The sequence below is a fragment of the Erythrolamprus reginae genome, chromosome 4, assembly GCF_031021105.1.
Source record: "Erythrolamprus reginae isolate rEryReg1 chromosome 4, rEryReg1.hap1, whole genome shotgun sequence".
Taxonomy (NCBI): Eukaryota; Metazoa; Chordata; class Lepidosauria; order Squamata; family Dipsadidae; genus Erythrolamprus; species Erythrolamprus reginae.
Window position 1 is genome coordinate 21,710,677 of NC_091953.1, and position 27,592 is coordinate 21,738,268.

Sequence of the window (27,592 nt, forward strand, 5' to 3'; positions counted from 1 at the left end):
GGTAGCTTTTCGCCCAGCTTCTCTCTTCACGCCTTTCTCCAGGGAATAAATACTTTTGTGTACGGAATTGCTGCAAGGTGGAGCGAGAAAGGAAAGGCGGTGTTGCCTTTTTTCCCGCCTTTCTCTCTCCCGTTTTATCAGGGGAGGGAATAAGTGAAATGGGAAACGAAGTGGGTTTTGCCACCACACCAAAGCCTGAGGACGCCCCCCGTTTGTGGAAGAGCGGGGCGTCAATCCCAGGGCTTTAAGGGGGGAAATCAACCACGCAAAGGAAGTGCGCATCCTCCATTTTGGTTGAGGGAGGGTGGAGAGCTTTGGCTTTCTCTCTCCTTTGCCGCCCTGGCAATGGCCAGACCTCTTCAACGGTCGTAGGGCATCGCCAAAGGTGCCCCCGCTGTGCTCTGCCTCGACTCTGAGGCGAAAGGCAGTGAGGAATGAACGCCTCACAAAGCCCCATGTTGGCTTGAAGGGGTCCCAGATTCCCCGCAGCAGCTTCCGACAAAATGGAGGACACCACCATTACCAACCATTACCACCATCACCACCAGGAGCCGTGCTGGGCTGCTTCTGAGACGTCTTTTCTTGACTCGGAATAGTTGGGAGCGCGGGGGGGGGGAAAGAATCCTCCTGAAGACAGAGACTCTTGTCTTCGGGAGAAGACTCATAGGCTGCCCCATTCTTAGGTTTGGGACTTGGTTTCTATTATTCTGCCCACTCCTTAGAAAGGGTTCCAGATCCACAGCCCAAGAAAGGGTGGGGGGAGGAAGCGTCTAAAAACCCGTTGGCTTTATCGCACTTGCCGCCTCACCTCAGAGCTTGGTGTTCAAGCCCTCCTCTTTTTTTACCCCTTGTCCTAGTGGCAAGCGAATTAATTGTCCCGTGGCAAACAAATTAATGGGCTAAAACACCCTTCTTGGCTGTTAAATGACATGGGGGACTTAGAGAAGCCATCGCCCTTTCCTTGGGGGGGGGGGCAAGCACAAACTTCTCCATGAAAGTACTCAGCAGCGACGCTAATCACACTGGGATGGCAAACCCTTCCCTCATCCAGCTGAAAGAAGCAAAGGTGCTGCAGCTGTTGGTGGTGGGCAACGTAATTCGGGTTTTCTTTAACCTGGTGGAACCAAAGGAGGAGGGACGGGAGGCGTGCGCGGGCAGCTAATTGACAGATCCTTCGCGCAACCGGCGACAGAGATCGCCGATGGACGGGCGCTTTCTCCAATGGTTTCGCCCGACACCGAAGCCCTCCCTCTGGGAAAGCCAATGGGGCGGGAACACTGGCCGGCCTTTCCTCGGGCTCGGATGGTTAGGTTTTTTGTCCCTCCCCTTCGCCAGCAGCAGCGTTTAGCCCGGGACTGGACCGAGATAGAGTTGAGGAAGCGTTGGCGGAGCCGCGGAGGGTGCGTTTTTACCCGCAGGCGGGCGGGCAGGGGGGATGGGGAGCGACTTCGCCGAGGGGGCCATTCAGAAGAACGGGGTCGTGGGGTACGAAACAGCCGAGCCGGGTTAGACGGACCTGGCTCGAAGCCCAGCTGCCCTTTCAGGGTGGGGATAGGAGAGCAAGAGCAGCGGCGTCTCGGGAACAACCCGGGCTAAATACCCCGCTGCGTGTTGTTCTGGCGGCTGCTGTCGGTTTCTACCCCCCCTTTTCCCGCCCAGTAAGGGCCGGTGGCGGGTAAGGACCGGGAGGGCGGCAAGCACGGTTAAACCCGACGCGAGACGGGCGCTGGGGCAGACATGCGGAGAGGGCTGCCGTGGGGTATCTGGGTGCGTGCGTGTGCAGTGGGGGGGCGCGCCATGTCTCCGCCCGGCTTTATTCCCAACTGCCTCCTGAGGGGCGGCGTGGGGAGGGGGGGAGGATTTATTCCCCGTCTCATCGCCTCAGGGAGGTGGGCGCGGGGAGAGAGAGGGTCGGTCATTGCGCTCCACGGAGCCTCTTTTTCACCGCCCCCCCTTCTTCCCCTCCCGTATTGTTTGGCTGGGTCTCTTTATAATGGCGGCCGAGACCGGAGGCGGCAGTGCTGCTGGCAGACGGCAGGGGGCCGAGCGCAACTCCCGGGGCAATTGGAAGAAAGCGGGGGATTGGGGGGGGGGAGATGTTGTAGATTTCAAGCGCCCTCCGGGAGTCAAAAGAAGCGAGTTTAGACTTGGCGCTCCCGAGTTTTGGGAACACTGAGGGGAAAAGGTTGGAAGGTCTGGGTCGGCTCCACAGGCGAACGGCAGAAAGTCCAGTTTGTTGCCCGTTTGGGAACCGCGAGGAGGGAAAAGACCCCCGACTCGTGGTATGAGGGGGGGGCATCCCTTAAGCCCCAAGGAGGCTCCAGTATCCCTTTTTTGGAAGGGCATCTAGTCGGGTGCTGGGTACCAACTCTCCAAAGCAGTGGTGGCCCCTCTCCGTCTGCTGCCCATTGGGAAGGGCGTCTCCTGGAGGGGAAAGAGGGGAAGATGCCCCCTTGTAGATGCCCTCCCTTTTCTTCTCTTCCTCCCCTTTTGACTAGTACCTCTTTCCCCCCTTAGGCTGCGGGCCAGTTTGGCGCAGCCTTGGCAGCGAAGGCGAAAGGAGCTCCCATTGTGAGTGCTATTTATATATGTTTTTCCTGCCTCGGGAGGCGGAGGGAGAGCACCCATTTTTGGCACTGGGGGTGGGTGGAGATTGAGAGGAGGTGTCTCGCAGGGTATGTGGGGGGGGGGAAAAAGATGGTTAGGTGCAGCAGAAGCTGCTGCCCTCCTCTAGAGCAAAGGAGCCCCGGTAATGGCCGGGAGGCGACTCCACCCCCGCGGGGTGGGCTCTTGTCGCTGCAGACCTCGCTCCCTGCAATACCAACACTGGCAAGCAGACGACGGGCTCCTGCCGCTGCTCGCCTTGCCCGTCGAGGGGGGCGGGTATCTCGGGCGCCCTCTAGAGGTTTGGAGCGTACAATTCAAGTGGTGTTTTTTTTAACTCTGATTTTAAATGATTGCTATCATTGCTCCGAATTCCCTCCTCCCCACAACCTTATCTGACATATTTGACAGGCAGTAGAGAGAGAAGACTAGAAGAGATCCCACTTTTGGGCAAAGTGGCGGTTTTAGTCACTATTCTCTTGTGTCTGTGATCCCACCATCCCCCCCACCCTCTTTTCCAAATGGATTTGCTTGGGATTGGTGTCTGGAAGATCAAACCAGAGTTTGGTTATTGTTTTATTTCACATTATGGTGGTTCATACTTGGTGACAGCTATCTGGATCGGCCTACTTTCCCTTGAAACCTTTGAGGTGGTTTGAGAATCCTGTGGGCTGTTGTGTTTGGTTGTGTTTCATATTTTCAAGATGAATGCAGTTGCTTTCTTTGAACAAAATGTTTATAGTTGCATTCTGAAAACTTTACATTTACTGATCCCAGTCCCTTCACCTTACTACCAAGAGTTTGGAATCCCTAAATGGTAAAGTTACTTGGCAAATGCCACCTTAATGGAAACAACTACAGACCTATTACCTGATAGGGAGAATTTTTATTTATTTATTTATATTATATTATATTTTATTTCTAGTCCGCCCTTCTCCAACGGACTCAGGGTGGGGTAGTAGTAGTTGAAAATAGTATTTTCAATGTAGTCTACATGGAGGATTATTTATTTATTTGGATTTCTAGGCTGCCCTTCTCCAAGGGATTCAGGGTGGCTAGTGGTAGTTGAAAATAGTAGTTTTCAATGTAGTCTACATGAAGGATTATTTAATATTATTTAATAAATATTATTGTTTAATAGAGCCAGGGTGGTGCATCAGGTAGAGTGCTGTACTGCAGGCCACTGAAGCTGACTAGATCAGCGCTCAAGGTTGACTCAGCCTTCCATCCTTCCGAGGTGGGTAAAATGAGGACCCGGATTGTGGGGGCAATATGCTGGCTCTGTTAAAAAGTGCTATTGCTAACATGTTGTAAGCCGCCCTGAGTCTAAGGAGAAGGGCGGCATAAAAATTGAATGAATAAATAAATAAATATCCCCTAAAATAACCACTGGTGATATTCCAGTATCCAGAACCATAATTCAGTGGAATGATTGAGGGAAGTGGGTGGGAGAGTTTAAATATTGGTTTTATATTAAAATAAATGGTTTGTAAATAAGACCATAGGAAACAGATTCTTAAAAACTGACAGAATTATTTTACAATTATGGATGTGCCAAATAATTTCAGGGGCACACTGATTAGATTTTAAAAAGGTTCCTAAATTTGAATAGAACATTGTTAAAGTTTTACCTTTAATGCTAATGTGAAATCATATGAAGATTAATGTACATGTTATTGTTGCAGTTCAGTTACATATTAGGCCAAGGCCCTGCTTGACTTTTTTAAATCTTAATCTTTTCTTAATCTGAATTTCTTACTCTTAAATCTGTGTATTTTTAGCTGTATTGTAGATAACAAAGGATGAGATACTTTTACTAGCACTGTTGTTTATTTTGCTCTTTCCATGCTCCAAAGTGAACCACTAAAAACTAGCTGTTGCCCTAGGATTAAAAAAAAACCCCTCAGCTATGTCAAAATAATAGATGTATTCAAAATAAAAATGGGAAAAAACCTTTTTTAATGCTTAATGGGTTTTTTTTAATGTGCCATACAAAGCCTGTTTTTCTATTTTTCACTGGTGATATATAACTTAGTGCATTGTGTGAGTCCAACCAATTTGTTTTATTCAGTATCAGTGGATAAGCAAACCTTGAAATTAAGAGACTTAATTTGTTAATTCCAATAAGAATGAGGCTATTTTGAAAAAAATATGGTTGGCTAATTATGAAAGTTGAGAAAGCAAATGGAAATATTGGATAAATACAGGAAATAAAATTTGGTCAGTTCTAAAATTTTGCATATTTAAAGAACATGAAAGTCTTACTGAGGTCTACATATATAATAGTTACAAATGGGCAAAGGAATTTAGTATGTATACAGGTTTGCCTGCAATTTTCATCCTTTTATAATCACTATAAAATGAGAAGAAGAGTTTGAAAATTTCCTTCTTTTTGCTGGAATATGTGTATAGAACCTGACATGTAATTCATATCCTTGGTTTGGTTATTCTTATATGATTTCATTATACAGTACGTATTATGGGAACTTCTTGAATAGAAATACCGTAGTTTGCAAAGTTTAGTTGGTCATACAAAATTTTCAATTGAATATTTAAGTGAAAGCACAAATAGGTTAGTACTGTTGGCATTGTACCAAATGATCACATGATTTGTTGGTTTTGGTTTTTCTGTAAGCCATTAAACAATCCAACAATTTTAACTTGGATGTAGCTTTGTATTTAAAATTAGCTTTAATTTTCTGGTAACATTTGGCATTTTTGCAGTGTATTGAAACCAAATGAATATATTTTGGGAGAAATCGAGCATGGGTCTACTGGAGATCCTGAACTTCTAAGAACAGGTTTTACATTTGCAGCAGTCTTATTTTACTAATTCTCTTCGAAAGTTGAATGCATGCCAAGCAGCATTAAAGTTGCATAGAAAGTCTCTGACTTACTGTACATGTAAAAATAAAACTTAACTCCATATTTTACTTATTATTTTAAGGCAGATTATTTGTTTCAAAATAAAAATTTGATTCTCACTTGAGAATGTATGCTGCACACTGTGGATTTTTTGTTCTTCCTGTCAGAAGGAATATTTTGTGCATCATGTTTGAACTGGTTTGTCTATCTTGCTCTTTTCTAAGAGACAAGAATTATAAGTAATTATTTGTTCTTAAAATGATTCTGGCTTAATAGAAATCCTAGTTCTCATATGAAGATAAATAAATCCCAGGCAGACATGAACTAAAATCAATATAGCTATACAGCACCCGAATCTATAAACAGTTGGTTCTTGTCTTACAACCACTTCTTTAATGGTGGTTTGGAGGCACAATAGTGCTGAAAAAATGACTTATGATATTTCCTTGAAACTTTAATCATTGAACCACCCTCACTGCCACACGATTCAATTATCTTGGCAGCTAACTCGCATTTATGGAGGTTATACTATGTTGCAGTCACATGATCATGATTTGTATTCTTCCCAGCCAGCTTTCACAAAGTCAATGAGGAAAACTAGGTTTGCTTAACAAATTTGTGATCACTTAATTGTTATTAGTGACCAAAATTTTGATCCCAATTGTTATACTTGAGGACTGCATGTTCTCTGTTTCTTCAATTTGAATTATTCCTAATCTTGTTTATAATCCACCTTTGCATACATGCACGCTCACAATCTGGAGTAACAGTTAATTTATTTGCAAATATGAGCTCTAGTTTTAAAAAAGGCAGCCTCAATACTCATTACAGAGTGAGATGGCGGAATCTACAAATTTAATAAATAAAAGCACTTTTAGTCTTTAAGGCACCACAGATTGCCTTTAATGTTAATTATAGAAGGATCAGGGGATAGAAGAAAAAATTCTGCCAATACCCCAAAAAGAGTTTCAGGCAGTTGTAAGAGAATGTCCTTGTTGAAAGTGAGCAAGGTAGCACTGTTTAATTCTTATAGGTTTCTGCAGGTAAGCAGTGCATAGAGTGGCTGTTTTCAGATTGTCTTCCCCAAACTGATATGTGCTTTTTAGAAATTTTGATCCATACATGGAATTAAGGCTATTCTCTTCCGGGTATGGTGCTAAATATAATTCGGACTGGGGTTTAGAGCAGAAAAAGAAAATTATGAACTAACTACAATGATTGATGTAGAAATAAACTGATTGGTTGGTTCCATGCCTAGAGATGTGAATGCCTGAGAGAAAACAAAAAATTGGGGGACATCAAGGATTTCCCCCCCTCCCATTTTCCCATCCCTCCCCCAGGCCTTTACATTTTCTAGCCATGCTTGAATACAAATATACAAAGATCTGTATACAAAGATAGAGAGAAAGGAGAGCATTGAGAAGTGGAACAGGTGAACTGGAACATGAGTCATGTGGAGAGGAGGATGAGACACACCAACCGTGCCCTACTTGCCTTATGAGACCTCTCCAGATATTTTTCTGTCAAGATAATAATCAAAATGGCTCTTGATCTTGCAGAACTTCAAAATGTATCTTTTGGATATGAAGCAAAAATAAATCAAGAACACTTCAGCAGAACTTCCAGGAAACTTGTTTCATATTCAGAAAACCCCCTAAATCTGTGAGATAAATGAGCCTGAGAGGTGGTAACTGGCCAAAAATTACCTAGAGAGTTGCAAGAATAAGTAGGAACTTAAAAATGAGATTTATTGTTATAATAGTTGGTCTACTAATTCAAGTTTAGATGAAACTTTAGTTATTTCGAGACCAAGATACAAACGTTTGTTTTATAAGCACCCACCAATTTTGATTGTAAGTCATACTGTAATTATGAACATATAGTTATATATTTATAAACATATATTTTTAGTAAACTTTGGTTTGAGTACCCTCATGTTTAAAGTCACCAGACAGCATGGTAATTATATGTAAAAATATTAATTTTCCCATTGTTCTTTGAACAGAAATTCACAAATAACTCAGTGAAATCGTCACTCCAGTTGAAGGGTTTGTAGTGTGACATCTCTCTTAAGATGTAATAAACTTTATTTATTTATTATTTATTTGATTTATATTCTGCCCCTCTTCGAGGACTCGGGGTGGCTTACATCATATAAAAGACGATGAAAACATCTTAAATCCAATTTAGCTAAATAATCTAAACCCCAAGTTTATTACTAATTAATAACTCCCATTCACAAAGCAGACATATTATATTCATCAGCCGGGGCAGGTAATTAATAGCCCCAAGCCTGATGGCACAAATGAGTTTTCAGACTCTTACAGAAGGTGAGGAGGTGGGGGCAGTGCAAATTTCTGGGGGGAGCTGGTTCCACAGGGCCGGAACCCCAGCAGAGAAGGCTCTTCCCCTAGGTCCCGCCAAGCAACATTGTTTAGTTGACGGGACCTGGAGAACGCCGACTCTGTGGGACCTGACCGTCTCTGGGACTCATGCGGCAGCCAATGAATTGTATCCTCAGATGATCTCACCCAGCGGTTTCGGGTAGATATTAAACAGCAGGGGGAGAGGACCGACCCCTGAGGGACTTAGTAGTCGACTGCTGACCTCCCCGCTAACAGGTGGCGGAGCTCACAGCTCCCATGGCCTTATCCACTTCATCAGGTATTACCAGATCAAACTCCTACCACACAACAGGACTAAGATGAGCCGGTCACCTCGACTGACTCATCAATTATTTGTATTTGTTCCAGTGTCCATTCAAGCCAGTTGAATGTGCTTGTGAATTCATGTTTTATATATATATCCACTTATTTATGCAATTTATATGCCACCTCAATCCACTAGGACTCTAGGCAGTTTACAATAATTATATAATGATACAATATAATTAGACCAATACCTGAGCTGGTATAGTTTAAGCAAAATAGTTTCCAACTAGTTTTGAGTTTGAGATTAAATTAATATTTAGTTTAAGCTAGAGTCAGAGTCTATCACAAAACAACAATATAAGAAATTTAATGTTTGATAGGCCTTAAGGCCCACAAAAATGCTTAGTTCATTGATGTATTACCACAACATGTTCATATCTTCTGTCAACAGGCAATACTGCTCACCAGTGGGCTACCAATATAAATATATTAGCCATGTTACAAACGTGTTTCAGACATAAAGTAGAAACTAAAAGTACATGCAGTTAAATCATTTAAATTGATATGTGCAAAGAAGAGGCGTTAAAGCTAACTAAATTGCAAATGATGTCTTGTATTCCTACAGGGATATTTAATCAGCTGATATCAGGGAAGGTGACAGGGCAAAATCCTGCAATATTAATAGGGATTATTTGAAATTTTAGAAGATGGATAGAATCTTTGTATATGAACTCTGCCATCTGTGGGTTACATGCTTGCCTATCCAGGATCCTTTCAGGCCTCCTACTCAGGACAATGGGATGGCTTTGGAGGCATTTTGAAAAACAGAAGGGTATTGCCAGCCTTGAAGGAACATATGTTACCTCTTTTAAGGATGCCATTTCTCAGTATGAATAACCTTTACTCAGTCTCGAATCACTCCTCTTTTATTCATATCTTTGAGTATAGTTAGGCTATAGAATATTTTAAAGAAAAGATTAACCTGATCCTTTTCAGTCGAGGTCCATACCAGACACAGAAATCAGCACCAGTTATTTTGGGGGCTGACCTTTATCAGAATCTGGATATAGTACACAATATTAGGGCCTATTGTGGTCAGCCGTTAAGTGAATTCAGTTCCCCATTGATTTTGCTTGTTAAAAACTGCCTGCGAAGGTTGCAAATGGTGATGGCATGACCTTGGGATCGCAACTGTCATAAATAAAGGTCAATTGCCAAGCACCCAACTTTTGATCACATGACCATGAGGATGCTGTGATATATGTGCAAGGGCTGGTCAAGTCATTTTTTTTAGTGCCATTAAAACTTGGTCACTAAAAAAATGGTTGTATGTCAAGCACTATTTTTATTATATGCTGACTATGTCCAAAAAAGGGACCTTGTTCAGCTTTTTATGATGCATCAGAATATTGAGTTACCTTAAGGCAGTGCTTCTCAATTATTTTCTGTTATGCCATCCTAGGAAGAAATAAACAATTTGCATGCCCCCAATTCTCCACCAGGATGATTTTTTTTTGCAATATTCAGCACAATGTTACTGAAAAAACTCAAGCGGCTTATCAGCATGATTGGGGTGTTTAAGTGACACCTTAATTTATTTGGCTTCATGCTGTCCACTGCCAACATTTTTAGATACAGTAAACATAACGGTTTTCTTTGCCTCCCATCATAGTCACAGTGAAGCCATACGCTACATATTTTCTCGTCTGAGCTTTCGGCAGACTGAAAACGTTTGTCTCATTATCTCCATCTCTCTCCTCCTTTCTTTTCATCCCTGTTAAATATTTTTCCATGGTGTCTTTTAAAGGTTTGTTATCTGCACTTCATATCTCCTACTCTGTGCTGTGTGCTATTGTTTGGTGCAACCCACCCACCCCCACTCCCTGTGGGGTCACGCCCCCCTCGCATTGCTCCACGGCCCCCCAGCAGGGCCCGCCCCACTATTTGAGAAGCACTGCCTTAAGGTGTTGCCTTTTCCAAAAAGAGTCAGCCCAGGCCCAGCTACTTAGATAATGAAGAGAGCTGAGGATAACGGGCCTTTTGGGTTGTAACCCAGTGGTACATCTTGATACAGAAATACATTTGGGCCCTTCTGGCTTTTAGGAAGTTTCTAAAAACCAGCTTTTTATGGAGTGTTCAGTACAGTTGAGTTCTAATAGAAATGGGAGATAGCAAGGGGTATGAAGAGACAGTGACTAGACTGGCTTTTTGTGAATCCTCTCTTGACAAGAAGACTCGATTAGCCTCAAATCCTCCAGACAGTTCCTCCTTATGAGGATACTTCAAGACAGCAGTCTATTGTGGATTTAGATCTCGGGGAGATGAGGAACACAATGTTACCTCAAACCAAGATTGGTGCTTTTATGGATCGGAGTTTTCATACTTTGTTTTTAATCTAAACTTTTTCCACAGCTAAAAACTCTTTGGAACAATACATTTCATAGCATTAGTGAGTTTTCTTCAATACTTAACAATTAAAAATATATTTTAGTGTAAATAGCTAAATTATCACTGGAAAATTGATTTTGAAAAATTACAGATGGAATAAAGGTCCAGATGGTTTGAAATAAGATTTCAAAATTAATTATAAGAATCCTTCATGTAGAAAAATACTGTTTGGAGGGAACCTGAAGATACTAAAGATTGCAATGAAAGGAAGAACACTTACATTTTGCTTACTCATTCCAAATATGTGTGCCATTAGAGACTGTTTTTAAAGGACTTTATGGAACAAGTTTTACCAAAACAGGACTCAGACAGATAGGAAGGGGATTTTAAAATGAGAGGTTATGCGGCCATTGAAAAAAATTCTGTGCTGGAGATAGAGAAGATATTAGCTGTTGTCTTAGTTTATTAAAACAAAAGAAATATAGAACTAATGAACCAAAAGTGTGATTTGGGTATGTTTTCAAAATTGAATTTACAAAAGTTTTTGAAAAATTTATGAGAAAGAATAAAGAAAAAATGAAATCACTTTCTAGGACATTATTGAAGGTTGAAGATTAAAGATCAAGATTGTAAAAAGTAAAAGAACATAAAGTTAGTTTATTTGATCAAATAAACACGTTAGGTAATCTTTAATGGACTTGCTGATCAGGACTGAATGACAAGATTTTTAAGAAACTGTTTTTAGATAAGAGATGAGATATGGGAAGAAGAAATTGTATTTTAAGAGAAGGTGATAAGTTATTAAAATTATACTTGTGATGAAAGGGCACACATTTATTTACATATTTTATTTACTATTATTGACTTAATTTTTCTGTCTTCTATTTTTCTATTTCTTTTTTTTATGGGAGGCAAGTATATGGACATGCACTCGTTAGCATACATATAAAATTAACATTTTAGGGTTAGCACAATCACATGATAGCTTATAAACTTGATTATGTGCCACAGAATTTGTAACTATAATGACTCCTGTGTTTAAGTAAAGTAGCTTAACAAAATATGTGCGTTGTTGGTAATTGTCTTTTGGTAAGAATGGGTTAAAATTGCTTTTTTAACTGATACTGCTGCTGTCATTCCATTCTGATTGGAAGATAGCCCAATTGGAATTGGAAATATCCCATGTTCCCAGTTCTATCATACATGAATCTTCAGATATGTTTAGAAAAATCACTTGTTTTATGTTTTGTAAGTAGGATAGTAGCAAGGTAGCCTAGAACACAGTGTGGCTATTTTTTAGATTTGTATAGATATTTAGCCTGTGGATTTTGTATAGAAGTTGTATTAGATTATTTCAGTTGTGGATGTTGCAGATTATTTAAAAACCTGATCATGAATTACTGAAGAAGCTTGTTGAAATATATGAAACTAAATACGTACTAGGATTATTAGAGTTGTCTATTGTAACCTAAAATTAGTGAATATACCAGTAATAACTTATTCGGAGTCTTCGGAGAGGGGCGGCATACAAATCCAAATAATAAATAAATAATAAATAAAGCTGTATGTTGCTCAACTTCCAATGACTCCTTGTCTCTCTATATAGAACAAAATTATACTAAAGAGCAACTTCATTGGCTTACTTTATATAGCATTAAGAGGAATAAGGTGAAAGTAATTAGTTCCAAACAGCATAAAATATTATGTTAGTTCAAAGGAAAGGTTTTTTTTAAAAATCACATTGAAAATTTTGGTCAATTATAATATTAATAAGGAAAACAAAATATAAACGTGACTTCTTCTTTTTAAAGAAAATAGTACTGTATCTACTTTGGGAAATGTTGCTTGCAATGGGAAATATATTGATATAATATTTTTATGATATTTGCTGAGATTCTGCTGAGGGTGAACTTGACTATAGTGTTCATCTCAACAGCCAACTTGCTTTTGAATTGTTTTTAAAGGTTTGAACAATTGTAAGATTTTGGCTGAAAATTGAATTACTTTATTGTCACCTTCCATGGCAAATTTGCATTCTCAATATTTATTAAATCTATTTCAGGATGCTTGTTTTCAAACAAACATTTCCTGTTTGTCTAGAGAAGTGAATAAAGTTTCCAGGATCAAAAAGCATTGGAAAACGATAACTTTACTAAATTACTGGATGTTTTTGAACAAGTAAGTATTTGGATTTGAAATACAAATATTTTTTTAAACATTAACTGCTTTTTAGATACTAACAAGCCATCAATTGAATTGGGGGAAATTAAATATAAAATTAACTAAGTAATAAGAAAGATTGACCATAAAAGGCTTATTGAAGCAGTAGCTTATAAAAGTAGTTCAAAGAACTTAGTTGCTTATGCTAACCAGAGTAAGAATGAAACACTTCCCAAATGGGAGGTAGAGTAATTTATTCAGAATTTCAGTTTCTTTCGATTTTGTGCAGTTACGGTAGGGGAAATATGTCAAGCTTGTTACAATTATAAATGTATTTGAACTCTGATATTTCATTTTTCTTTAAAATTTCTTTACATTATATTTCAAACGTTATAAGTTATACATGAAAGTAGGATCTGCCATGTCTGGACTGCAAAAATATAGATAACTAGGTAGTATGGGTTGATACTCAACAACCCCCCCCCCATTCTTTTACTGCTATCTAGTAGCCATATACATTTGGGTTGTCTGCTATACTTATGTGAAACCCAGAATTTTCAAAACGTTAGTTTACTATGACTTACCAAATTGCTGAAATTGTTTTACTAGATTTTAAGTACTTTAATGGAACCTAATTTGATATACCGTGTTTCCCCGATAGTAAGACCATGTCTTACTTTCTTTTTACCCCCAAAAGCCCCACTATGTCTTACTTTCGGGGTATGTCTTACATTACCATCCCCGGAAGCGAGCCAGTTTATGCCCTGGAAACCAGCTACTCTTCCAGCCAAGGCACCTTTTGAGCGGCGTTGCAAAAAAACCCCCACACATCTTACGTCTCCCCTTCCCCCAACCCCGGCCTCTTTCACACAACCCGACCTCTTTCTTTCTCCTTCTCCGGCAGATCGAGCGCGCGAAGAGGCACCTCTCACCTTCCGCCGCTGCTGGCCGCCCGCCCTCTTTCGCCCAGCGCCGCTTGAAAGGACACCCCCCCTTGGCTTCTGCGATATGCTGGAGAGCCAGAGAAGGGGGCGTCCGGACCCCCCCACCCCCAGCAGAAGCCAAGGGAGGGGGGTCCTTTCAAGCGTCGCTGGGCGAAAGAGGGCGGCCAGCAGCAGAAGGCGAGAGGTGCCCCCTTCTCCGGCTCTCTGGCATATCGAAGAGTCACCTCTCACCTTCCGCCGCTGCTGGCCGCCCTCTTTCGCCCAGCGTCGCTTCGGAAGCCGCCGAACGCCGTCAGGGAGGTGCTTGGCGAGCGGAGAGGCGGTCACCAAGCGCCCCCATGATGGCATTCGGCGGCTTCCGAAGCGACGCTGGGCGAAAGAGGGCGGCCAGCAGCGGCGGAAGGTGAGAGGTGCCTCTTCGCGCGCTCGATCTGCCGGAGAGCCGGAGAAGGAGGCACCTCTCGCCTTCTGCTGCTGGCCGCCCGCCCTTTCGCCCAACGCCGCTTGAAAGGACCCCCCCCCCTTGGCTTCTGAGATATGCAGGAGAGCCGGAGAAGGGGGCGTCCGGACCTCCCCACCCTCAGCAGAAGCCAAGGGGGGGGTCCTTTCAAGCGCTGGGCGAAAGAGGGTGGGCGGCCAGCAGCAGAAGGCGAGAGGTGCCCCCTTCTCTGGCTCTCCGGCATATCGAAGAGGCACCTCTCACCTTCCGCCGCTGCTGGCCGCCCTCTTTCGCCCAGCGTCGCTTCGGAAGCCGCCGAACGCCGTCAGGGGGGTGCTTGGCGAGCGGCACTTGGCGAACGGAGAGGCGGTCGCCAAGCGCCCCCGTGACGGCGTTTGGTGGCTTCCGAAGCGACGCTAGGCGAAAGAGGGCGGCCAGCAGCGGCGGAAGGTGAGAGGTGCCTCTTGGCGCGCTCGATCTGCCGGAGAGCCGGAGAAGGAGGCACCTCTCGCCTTCTGCTGCTGGCTGCCCGCCCTCTTTCGCCCAACGCCGCTTGAAAGGAACCCCCCCTTGGCTTCTGCTGGGGGTGGGGGGGTCCGGACGCCCCCTTCTCCGGCTCTCCGGCATATCGTACCGTGTTTCCCCGAAAGTAAGACATATGTCTTACTTTCGGGGTATGGCTTATTTTAGCCGACCCCCCTGAAACCCCCCATATGTCTTACAATCGGGGGGGGTCTTACTATCGGGGAAACACGGTAGCAATTAAATTTACTGGGCTAGAACTGGGAGACTATGTGCTCTAGTCCTTAGCATGAAGCCATTAAGGAGTGTCTTATATCACTAGTCATTCTCTCTCAGCCATTGGAAGAAAAAAAGTAGTAAACTACTTTTGAAAATATTGCTAAGAAAACTGCATTTCTGTGTCGTTGCCAGGGGTCAAGACTGACGCAAAGCTGTAGATAGATGAATGGATAGAGAGACTGATTGAGGGACGGACAGATTGCTGCACGGACTGACCATCTTTATCAATTCAAGACTTTATTGGCAAAAGTGAATTGGACCCATGCAAACCCTAAATTTGATTTTATTCAATTTCATTTAAATACACAACAATGTAATCATTGGTTGTGACATGAATAGAAATACCAGCTTTTTGCCCAAACCTGATTTCATGAGTTGAGAGAGATGACTGTCCCCAAATCAATCAACTTAGTAATGCCTAAGGTGGATTACAACTCAAAATCTTCTGGTTTTTATCCAGTATTGGCTTTTGTCCAGTATTTTTAATTATTTCATTTCATAAATAAGATAAAAATTTGAGGAAGCTCCATATATCCTCCCAGAATTGAGGAAGGAGACATGTGGCTCTAGGACTTCAGATTTAATTAACCAAGAGAAATGGAAGCTTCTTATCAGCTTTGATTGTAATGCTGGACTAGGAATTTGCTTTTGCTATCCTAAAAAGTCGTGGTTTATTCTCAGTTCTTAGATTCCAATTTATGCTTTGTTTCAGAGAAACAGTTCAGTTCCTAGGTTGCTATTTTAATTGAATTGCTTTTATAAATGAGCCCTGCTTTGCAAAGGGGAGATGCTAGAGCACTGGTCTTAGCCATTCAATAAAGCCTTGCTTTGTTGTATTTAGAACATATTTAAATAAATTAATAAAATAATAACATAAGATGAATTAAATTATTTGAAAAATAATTTGAAAAAATAATTGGATTATGTTATAGTGAAACTGCTTTCTCTTTTTGTAACAGTTTTTCTGGAAGGCCAGAAGGTAGCTGAAAATTGGCGTTCTCTGAACCTACGTCTGGTTTATAAGGGCTTATCACAATGGCAACTGGCCTAGCCAATGTAGGAAGCTCTTTTGGAGGTCCATCTAATTCTATGGTGTCTAGATCTAAGTTCCAGAGTACCTCCATAGAAGATGATGATGATGTTGTGTTTGTTGAACCTGTACAACCTCCACAAATCTCTACACCATTAATAACAGAACACAGAAATGTTTTTAATTCATCCAGTAATGAAGAGCAACATGGGAATGATCCTAAAATATCAGCTCCATCAAAAGACATGAGTGCTCAGAAAGGAAGTATAACTGAGACTATTATTATTGATGATGAAGAAGACATTGAAACAAATCAGGGACAAGAGAGAAATGATGCCAGTTTCAGTGAAAGAAGATTTCCAGAGGGTAAAAACAGAACCAATGAAATGGAATTCTCAACATCCAGTTTTTCCAGAAGTAAGGTAAATGCAGGAATAGGTATTAGTGGTATAACCACAGAACCAGACTCTGAAATTCAAATAGCTAATGTTACTACATTAGAAAGAGGTTTGAGCTCTGTGAGTGTTGGCCGTTTAGAAAATACTGAAGGGCGTGACATGAACTTAATGATAACACATGTAACATCACTACAGAATACCAACTTGGGAGATATATCTAACGGACTGCAGTCAAGTAATTTTGGTGTTAATATACAAACATACACCCCATCTTTAACTTCACAGACCAAGACTGGTGTAGGACCTTTCAATCCCGGTAGAATGAACGTAGCTGGTGATGTCTTTCAGAATGGAGAATCTGCAACTCATCATAATCCAGGTAAGTTATATCTATAAGTATATTTTTAATATGTATATAAGTTATATCTATGTGTATACTTTTATCCTAAGACTTGAAAATTTTCATTAAGCCAGTTATTTTGAAACTATTTTGGTGCGATTTTATAAAATTACATTGTACATTGCTTGAAAGGTTAATTTAAATCACACTGTTATAATAAAAGGATTTTAAACAGTTAACATTTATTGAGTACAATTATCTGGAACTTGTGGCCTTTAAAAGAATTCCTATCTTTTGGGTCTGATAAGCAAATTAAATACATTGAGTATTGTTGATTCCTTTATAATAAGGCAGCCATGAGGATGTAGTTAGTTAGATGTTCCAATGTTATATAATATTGTATGTTATATAATATTATATATTATATAATATTAGAACAAATATGTTCCAATATTTGAGGGCTGTCAAAGAGAAGAGTGGGACAATCTATTTTCAAAAGCACTTGAAGACTAGATAAGGAACAATGGATGGAAACTGGTCAAGGAGAGATTCAACCTAGAAATAAGGAAAATTTTTCAGACAGTGAAAACAATCAATCAATTGGAACAGCTTGTCTTCAGAAGTTGTGGGTGCTTCATCACTGGAAGCTTTCAAGAAGAGACTAGACAGCCACTTGTCAAAAATGGTACCGGTCTCCTGCTTGAGCAGGGGATTGGACTAGATTCCTACGAGTGCCTTCCAACTCTGTTATTCTAAGTCTTCTAAAAATTGTGCAGAAAGCGAAAGTGTGAAATTCAAAGCAAATCTTTATTGTCAATGCACAATGTGTAGAATTCAATTAAATGAACCTCCCTTGGTACAACCCCTCCCCAACACAAAATACATCTCAATAACTCAATAAATGAAAGAAATAGAATCCATAAATCCAAATAAGTAATAACTAACACACATTTCCATATATGTATGTAATATACAATATTACATCAGTATGAACATGTTGCACATTGTGTTGGCCCTGCAAATCTTATCAAATTTTAAAAAAATAAAGTAATTTAGCATAGAATCTATGAAAAAAATGAGTTTCAGTTGTAAAACAGAAAATCATTTAATCTCTTTACTAAAAAAGAAGTTTACTGAGAAATTGATTTCACAGGAGCAGGACTGAAACTGAACACTGCACACTAAATCCTGTATTTACCTTCCCAAAGCATAAAAATAATGATTTTATTTATTTATTTTATTTCTTTATTAAATTTGTTTGCCAATAATTTTGCCTGCCTTACAAAAACATTCAAGACAAACATTATCACATGCACATAGAACAACAAATCGTTTCTGTTTCCAATACCTTTCCTCCCTCGCATCCCAAAATATGCTCAATGCTCCTACTTACCATTTTTGTACTTTTACTGGAAATTGTCATTAGAATGAAAAATTGCATCTGGCAACCTGTTTTGAAAACATCTTTTTTTAGCTGGATAATTTGAAGTACAATCAATAACTATTATGCATGCTATCCACTGTAAGATTAAGATGAATATTCTCAGCATTCTTTCCATTTGAATAAGCATTAAATATATTTAGTGAAAATCTGTTAAGGTATAAGTTTGTTAATAAACATAAAATGAAATTATACTTTTTAAATGTTTACATACAGAACAGTGACAGTGGCAATACAGAGATTTGTTGAGCTCCAATAGCTAACAGTTATGTACAGTAGGACTGAGCAGTGGAAATTATGGAATATGCTTGCTCAAATCAATCACCATTGAAATACTGTGCGATGGAAGCACAATGTATTATAGTACTTCATAGTTTTACTTTTGAGCTGTGCTTTTAAACAGTTGTCAGGCTGTAATCAAATTTAAAAATGTGTTTATTATTTATAAGCCACTGTTTAGTAAAGTTTCTTATTATTAATTACAAAAATAATATACATGGAAAGCGAAAGAAACTATTCTTAAATTTATATGTTGCCCCTTCTGACAACTGGGTAATTTACAGGTAAACATTTTAAAAAATAATGCAAAAAACAAGCAAGATAAAAGAATGATGGCAAACAAAGCATGACAAGAAATAGAAAGGAGAAAGAATCATTTCCTCCTAATGGCTGAAGAGCCAAATATTTAAGACCCTTTGAAAAAGCAGTATTGTCAGTTCAAATTTGGGGGGATGAGGTTCATTTCAGATATTTAGTTTGTTAAAATAAAGCCTATAATAAAATAAATAAATAAATAAATAATAATAATAATAATAATAATAATATAATAATATAAAATAAATGCAGGCTTCTATGTCATTTATCTAAGAACTAAAGCTTCATTTTGAGATGAGAAGTATATGATTGAAAATATTTGGTTGAAAAAGATGTATAAGGAAATTGGTGGTGCTTGAAAAAAGAAAAATAGTTTAAGAATGGTGAATAAAAAGTTATATTTCTTACATCCATGTACTAAGTATATCAGTGGCTCTAATGAATAATCTTGTTCACTAATGGCTGAATTTTGAGTATTGGAACTACTCATAACTATTGGATTTTGATGTGCTTCCTGACAAATTTCTACATTCCTTTGTGAAATAGTTGATAATAGTTGATAATAGTTAAATATGTGTCAAATGCCACATACCTGATTCTTTTCTGAAATATATTTCATCCCAGCTAGCATATTGAGGAAAATTTCCCTGCTACCATTATTGTTATGTGTTAGCATTCTCTCTTACCTGGGAATAATATCAGGCCTGGTTTTATATAGTAAGATTAGAATCCATACCATGCAACTACAGATCATGAAACCTCATGTGTCTCAAAAGAAGAAAGATGCAAGGAAAAAGAAGAATTAAAGATACAAAATAAAAATAAAGCATTGGGGCACTTCTTTTTAAAGCTGTGGAAATAACAGTCATGTTTTGATGACTGCACAGGACTGAAATGCTCCGGGTTTGCTCGTGTCTGTCGGTCGTAGAAGAGCCGGTCACAAAAGGAGCGTGAGGCTCCGCCCACACACCCGGACACCACCATTTGGGTTCTTTTACCCTTTGCACATGCATAGAAGGCTTTGCGCATGCACAGTGGTTAAAATAACTGTGACTGGGTCTCCTACCACTGACAGGCACGAGCAAACCTGGACCATCTCACTCCTGATTCTGCACCAACCATAGTTGTAGCTACATTCTCAAAGTATAGAGTGCTGGTGAGACCACATTTGGAATACTGTGTTCAGTTTTGGAGACCTCACCTACAAAAAGATATTGACAAAATTGAACGGGTCCAAAGACAGGCTACAAGAATGGTGGAAGGTCTGAAGCATAAAACGTATCAGGAAAGACTTAATGAACTCAATCTGTATAGTCTGGAGGACAGAAGGAAAAGGAGGGACATGATCGAAACATTTAAATATGTTAAATGATTAAATAAGGTTCAGGAGGGAAGTGTTTTTAATAGGAAAGTGAACATAAGAACAAGGGGACACAATCTGAAGTTTAGTTGGGGGAAAGATCAAAAGCAACGCGAGGAAATATTATTTCACTGAAAGAGTAGTAGATCCTTGGAACAAACTTCCAGCAGATGTGGTTGGTAAATCCACAGTAACTGAATTTAAACATGCCTGGGATAAACATAGATTCATCCTAAGATAAAATACAGGAAATGGTATAAGGGCAGACTTGATGGACCATGAGGTCTTTTTCTGCCGTCAGTCTTCTATGTTTCTATGTTTCTAAGTACTTATTGATACTGCTTTGTTTAGTGTTGCTTTGTACACATTACAGGGTTACATTGAAGGTTCTAGCTAATTTTTGAGCTTGATGCTGTTCTTGATGGTGTTGAAGGTCATATACGTTCTTCTCCAATGCATTTCCCATCAGTAAGATCTCAGTTTTGAGCAAACATTTTCCACTTTCCTCTGCTGGGTGCTTCCTCATTTTCAGTGTGATAGAAATAAACATGAAGAGAGCATTATAAGGTCAGAATAATGAAGATGCCAGGAATTATTGGGGCTAGATACTGATGTTAAGTTTGCATGTGTGCAACATAGAGACTACAGTGTGACAAAAATTGTAGATATGTGATGTCATTTACTCTGCCTAATGGGTTCATGTCTATAGTTATCAACTTCAGATACCTGAAACCACAATGAAGTTTCCACACCTGTATTGTTTTTTTCAGCGCATTCACATACAAACCCTACAATGTTTCATGATCATCACTAGATTTTAAATAACATTATTTAGGACAGGTACATGGTATCTGCATTACTTTTTGCATGGTTGTTTGATGGTTTTGCAAATGTAGCAAAATAATTGGTTAAAAACATCACTGAAGTTGTGATGTTATTGAGTTGATCATTACTAGAAGTTAAAAAGATTAAAAATACAACTGTATAACTGTATTTTTGCCACATGAATAGAATTTGACTTCATTATCAATTGTTATGCAAGAAAGTGCAATACTGAATAGAGGAACCAACATATTTGGAATGGAACCAATGGTAGAAAATGATGGCAAAGCAATGGTTTTTCATGAAAGATAAAAATAACCTTGAAATCTAGGGATTGGAGTTGTGGATATGGTTAATAAAAGGATAAATAGACAGTGTGTTCTATCACACACCAGAAAACTGTACCTCCTGGAACAAAACTCACAACAACTCAAGTGTTCTGTCAGAACAGAGCTGGAAATGTTTCTGAGTTTCCTGACTATCAATGAAAATTTCAGATCAGTTTCCATCCAATAGTTTCTTGTCTCAGATAATGTAGTAATTTATATAAGTGCTGCCTATTATCGTATTTTGGGAGTTTAAGACGCAACAGAGTATAAAACGCACCTTCATTTTTGGGGAGGAAAATAGGGTAAAGAATCTGCTTACCAGATATTCATCTGACTAACATCCTTAGATTGTCAGCTTCAGCACAATATTTTGTCCCCCTGGTTAGGGCTTTTAAAAAAACCTTATTCAAAGAGAGTAACAATGAAAGAGTTTGCAAGCCAGTAAGAGCTGGGAAAATCATTAGCGTCTTGGTCAGGGCTGGAAAGAAACATTCATAGCAAGTAGAGCAATGAAAAAAACCTGCAAAGACTTAAAATTTGGAAAACATACTTCGCTAAGAGTAACAATGAAAGAACCTGCAAGGTAAGAGCTGGGAAGATTGTTAGCACCTAGTTAGGGCTGGAAAAAAAACTTTGAAAAAAAGCTATATTCAGAGTATAAGATGCACCTGAATTTTCATCTTCTTGGGGAGGGAAAAGGTGTGTCTTATACTCCAAAAAAAAAAAAATACGGTAACCAGATTGTGGAATATTTTGGAACATTACAATGAGTTTTCTAAGAGAAAAGTCTGTTGTCATCAACTGTTATCCAAAAAGCTAGCTCTGCTGTCTTCAACCAAAAGAAGAGAGAAGGGTCTTTTAAATTACTTTACTTTTTTATACCTGTATTCTTTGGGTATTTTTATTTATTTAGTAAATATATTTGCCATCCATCTCATTTTGAAAAGTAAATACATAGGCCAAAGAGAACACTAAAATTTGCTATAGGTGTTGAGTTTTTTTCTTTTTGTTTTGTTATCTGTTAGAGTGAAGCCCACAAACAGAATTGTTTTCATTTTTTTGATACTTTTATTTGCATATACTTATTGCTGATAGTTACAAAAATAAAAAAGGAAGTATTGACTTTTTAAAACTTTTTGAGTAATAATGTGAGAGCATAGACAGTGTTACATGTGTGTATCAACACTAAAAAAATTCAAGAAAATAAAGATTCTTTATGTACCATCTCAAGGCCTATAAAATATTTGGCTAAACTCAAAATTGATAGGACTCAGTTATCAAGTTACATAAATGAGAATGAAATTAACATGCTACATTGAACTGCAGTTGCAGATATTTAAAAAATGTACCTCAAGTCAAAAGATATTCCTAAAAGCAGGTAGCTAACACTGAATTATGGAAAGTATGTTCAAGTTAAAATAATAGTAACAATAATTTGATTTGTAGTTTAAAATTCTCTGATGCTATTCAAGGTAAGTGTTTATTACTGGTATATAATACATATACAGTAGAACCCCGACTTACGAGATTAATTGGTGCCGGAAGGAGGCTCGTAAGTCGGAAAGCTCGTATGACGAAACATTGTTTCCCATAGGAAACAATGTAAAGTCAATTAATCCGTGCAACAACAAAAAAAGAGAGAGAGCCGCGACGCACCGACACACGCGCGGCTCTCTCTCCATTCTTCTCTTTCCCTCTCCCGGGCTTCGAATGCGGCAGCGGGAAGAGGAAACGAGGCAGTCCCGGATCGCTTGCTTCCCCGGCCAGCAAGCCGGCTGCCTGGGAAAGCGCTTTTTTCCTCCGTTTTTCTGCACTCTTTCCTGCCCCATCCTCCCCTCTGGATCTCCATGGGTTTCCTCCGTTTTTCTGCACTCTTTCCTGCCCCATCCTCCCCTCTGGATCTCCATGGGTTTCCTCCGTTTTTCTGCACTCTTTCCTGCCCCATCCTCCCCTCTCTATCTCCATGGGTTTCCTCCGTTTTTCTGCACTCTTTCCTGCCCCATTCTCCCCTCTGGATCTCCATGGGTTTCCTCCGTTTTTCTGCACTCTTTCCTGCCCCATCCTTCCCTCTGGATCTCCATGGGTTTCCTCCGTTTTTCTGCACTCTTTCCTGCCCCATTCTCCCCTCTGGATCTCCATGGGTTTCCTCCGTTTTTCTGCACTCTTTCCTGACCCATCCTCCCCTCTGGATCTCCATGGGTTTCCTCTGTTTTTCTGCACTCTTTCCTGACCCATCCTCCCCTCTGGATCTCCATGGGTTTCCTCCGTTTTTCTGCACTCTTTCCTGCCCCATCCTCCCGTCTGGATCTCCATGGGTTTCCTCTGTTTTTCGGAGCCCGAGAGGGGGAAAGAGAAGAATGGAGAGAGAGCTGCGACGCACCGACACACGGTGAAGAAAGAAAGAAAGAAAGAAAGAAAGAAAGGCAACTTCAAAGAAAGGCTCACTGAGCATCTCTCACTCTCTCTCTCTTTCTATCCCTCTTTCTTTCTTTCTCTTCCTTTATCTCTCTCCTCTTCCTTTATCTCCTCTCTCTCTCTCCCTCTCTCTTTCTCTCCCCCCCCCTCTCTTTCTCTCTCTCTCCCCCTCTTTCCATCTCTTCTTCTCACTTTCTCTCTCTTGCTATCTCTTTCTCTCCCCCCCTTTCTCTCACTCATCCCCAAGCAGAAGCCAAGGACCCCCAGAGTGGGGCGGCAGGGGAGGCGAACGCCTCTCCGCTTACCAAGTGGCAGGATACGAGCTGAGAGGAGCCGGGCGCTGGATTGCCTTCCTTCCTTCCAGCGTCTTCGGAAGTTGCCGAAAGCGTCAGGGGGGCGTGGCTCCTCTCGGCTCGTATCCCGGATGTGAGCTCGGGAGACGAACAAAAATGTCGCTCCCCTCCCAGCTCTTATCTCGAGCTGCTCGCAAGTAGAGCAGCTCGTATGTCGGGGTTCCACTGTACAATGTAAACAATATGACATGCTTTTCAGATACTGAATTATTCCTATACAGCCTTGTAAGATGTGGTAAGACACTAGGGAAGTAGACAAACCTGAAACTTCTTTGGGAATTGACAGTCCTTATTTCATTACTTGAAATTAAAATGTTAACCTTTATCTTTTTGCTTGGAGGATGTTTGTTTACATAACCAATAAATCATTTCCAAATTGCCCTTATTTTTTCAAGCCATTGTCAAAAGTAATTTCATTTAACTTGCTTTGTGGTATGTTAAATTTGGACAAGATCTTTACATAGGAACAGTTCATATTTTAAAAGGTTTTGAAATGTTGATTTAAACAGTAATATGTTCAAAGTTACCCTGGTTTATAACAGTGAAGGCAAATCTTTTTCTTTTCGTGTGCCAAAAGTAAGTGTTTGTGCACACGTGCGTGATAGCGTGTGTGCCAGCACCCACAATGCAATGTGTGCCTCACCTGTGCATGCATGCATGACCCTCATGCTTACCATACTGTAGATGGGTGCATCCCCGTGCATGCTCCACCTGCACATGACCCCTGGCCTGTTTTGGGCCTGGAAAGCCGCCTGAACCAAACTTTGCCCGATTCCTCCAGCTGCCAGCATCACACTCCAGGCAGTGTCCAACATGACTATTTGTGCTGGCAAATGTTGGTGCAACCCTCTTCCGCCACAAGGGAGCATGACCGCTTCCTGGTCAGTGCCCCTTTTACCACTTACAGCGCTCTCCTCTGGTCCTCGTGTGGAGCTCCCCTCTTCACCAGTGGCTTCTCCTCCTGGCTGCGAGGGGTGAGGGGACATGCTGGAACATTGAAGAGGAAAAGAAGCATAGCTGCTAGCCAGGCTGGGGCTTCCCTGTCTCCCTGCCCGAGCAGGCTTCTGAAGCGGCCCCAAGCCTCTAAGGAGGAGGAAGAGAAGCCCCAGTCCACTGTTGTTGCTGCCCCAACTCTCTCGCCCCTCTAGGCAGTTCTTGCACTGCCATTTCCCTGGCCAGTCTGAGTCTTCCCTGTCCTTTTCCTCTTCCTCTTCTAAGTTCCGGTGTGCTCTCTCGCCCCTCACAGCCAGGAGAAGGAGAAACCAGGGAGGGAGGGAAACACCAGCCCACTGTTCCTGCAGTCGCAAGGGAAGCAGCAGTGTGAGAACTGCCACTGCAAGGGGTAGGGTGGCAGGAACAACTGGTTGGGACTTCTCTCTCTCCTCGCTGGAGGCTTCCTATATTGTTTTTTTATTTGCTGTCTGCCGCCCAGAGTCCGACAGGAGTTGGGTGGCCTATAGATTTAATAAATTAAATAAAATTCTCCTTCTCTTAGAGGCAAGGGGGCACGCCGGAAGTAGAAGAGGAAAAGGAGCAGAGCTGCCAGTCAGGCTGGGGTTCCCTGTCTCCCCACCTAAAAGGGGTTCTTGTGTGGTCCCGGGCATCCGGTAGGGAGTGAGGGAAACCCCAGCCTGCTATTTCTGCAGCTGCTGTGGAAATGGCAGTGTGAGAACCACCACGCGAGAGGGTGAGAAGCGGCAGGCATAGCGTGCTGGTGTTTCTGTTCCTCCCTACCAGAGGCTTGGGGATATGCCCGAAGCCTACTCAGGCAGGGAGGCAGCTAAGCTCCAGCCCACCTATCCTTGCTGCTACCACCTCATTGCCTCTGGCGGCAGTAGTTTTCACAGTGCCCTGGTCAGACCCTGCCCAAGAGCGCTTCTGGCAGGATCAAGCCTCCAGCAGGGAAGGAGGAACACCACAACCCGCTGTTCCTGCAGCTGCCGAAAAAGCAGCAGTGTGAGAACCACCACTGCTGGATGCTAGAGGTTGGGTGTGGCAGGAACAGCGAGCTACGGTTTCTGTCTCTCCATGCCGGAGGCTTAGGGCCGTGCCAAAAGCTCTCTCGGGCAGGGAGACAGGGAAGCCCAGCCAGCCGATCCTTGATATTGCCGTCACTTTGCCCCTGGTGGTGGCAGTTCTTGCACAATCACTTCCCTGACAGTGGCAGGAACAGCCAATGGGGCAGGCTGCAGAAGCAGGCCGTTGGTGTTGGCTAAGAGGCAGTGGTGTCTCCTTGTTCTGCCAGCATCATGCTCTGGGTAGCATTCAGTCAGCCATGTCTGGTCTCCCCCTGTTGTAGCCCATGTGGATCTCAGATAGTGTAGCTTTAGAGCCTTTCCTTGCAGTGGCAGTAACAAGGCAGGCTGGCGCAGGGGAGCGACTGGCGACAGCACATCTGGCTGGTAAGTGGGTGAATATTTTGGGGCACGCATGCGCGCTGGCCAGCTAATCTTCCGGTTATTGACACGCATATGTGCATGACCAGCTGATCTTACGGCTTCTGGCACTGCCGCACACGTGAAGGCCAGTTGATCATTATGCACTCATGCGCACAGGTAGCCAGAAAACTAGCTGGCCGGTGCGCATGCATGCACTGCAAACACGGAAGAGGAATGGGTGACACCGCATGTGCCAGGCAACATAGCTCCGTGTGCCATTTCCGGCATACGTGCCATAGGTTTGCAATCATAGGTTTATAATGTTCCATTGCAATTTCTATGATAAAGTATCTTTCTTAAAAATAGGGCTGTATAGATATTATTGCAGTTCAATTTATTCTTAACAACAGTTAAACTATTTTTGTAGTTTTTACCTGAACTAGCTATGCAATGTTGTGCTTTACTGTCAGATTACCGCCAGCAGATTGTCATTGTAAATTTCCTAAAGTTGTTCACTTAACTTCTAGTTTTTTCATTTTGTATTTTTAAGATTCCTGGATTTCTCAGTCAGCTTCATTTCCAAGGAATCAGAAGCAACCAGGTGTAGATTCCTTATCTCCTGTGGCATCTCTTCCCAAACAAGTCTTCCAACCACCTACACAACAGCAACTTTCCAAGCAGGTTAAAGTTACATGCGCTAACTGCAAGAAGCCTTTACAGAAGGGCCAGACTGCATATCAGCGGAAAGGATCTGTTCATCTTTTTTGTTCTACTACTTGCCTTTCATCATTTTCACACAAACCAGCTCCAAAGAAACTCTGTGTTATGTGCAAAAAGTAAGGATTTTTCTTATTTCTTGATCACATTTATTAAAACTATAGTGCCATTAATTGGTCTAATAACTTTGTGAAATCCATTTTATTATTTCGTGGACAACTGAAATACTTTTATTTATGTTCTTTCATCATTTGCTTGCATAGTAGTATAGTCCTGGGCAAATGATTAAGAAGAGCGGTTAAGTTTGTTATTGGCTAGTAATAATTTAGTTGCCATTGTCTGTTCTGACATTTGGTAGGAATTAAAATTAATAGTGAATGTAGATATAAGCATGGTTCTAATTTATAGGTGCATAAATCAAAAGTGCCCTGTTTTGAATTAAAAAGAGAGGGGGAAAACCCACATTTTCTAATGCTTCACAATTGACCTACTTTTTTGTGATAAGTGTCTACAGTAAACTAGTAGTCAAATTGGAAGTTATTTTATTTCTATAGCTACCTATA

General features: G+C 41.1%; 1 protein-coding gene across 11 annotated transcripts in view; it reads left to right on the forward strand.

Moving 5' to 3' along the window:
• Nucleotides 1-1,263: 1,263 nt before the first annotated feature.
• ZMYM2 (zinc finger MYM-type containing 2) overlaps nucleotides 1,264-27,592 on the forward strand; it is a 111,352-nt gene continuing 85,023 nt past the window's right edge. For 4 of the 11 annotated variants that reach the window (XM_070749799.1, XM_070749800.1, XM_070749802.1 and 1 more), the window contains exons 1-5: nucleotides 1,295-1,400; nucleotides 12,571-12,686; nucleotides 15,812-16,304; nucleotides 16,566-16,659; nucleotides 26,863-27,148. In XM_070749799.1, coding sequence (XP_070605900.1) covers nucleotides 15,888-16,304; nucleotides 16,566-16,659; nucleotides 26,863-27,148 — 797 coding nt within the window. In that variant the 5' untranslated portion in view covers nucleotides 1,295-1,400; nucleotides 12,571-12,686; nucleotides 15,812-15,887. Of the gene's footprint in view, nucleotides 1,401-1,508; nucleotides 1,676-2,517; nucleotides 2,572-12,570; nucleotides 12,687-15,811; nucleotides 16,660-26,862; nucleotides 27,149-27,592 lie in introns of those variants that run through there. The other 7 variants (XM_070749801.1, XM_070749804.1, XM_070749807.1 and 4 more) reach the window with 5 other exon arrangements.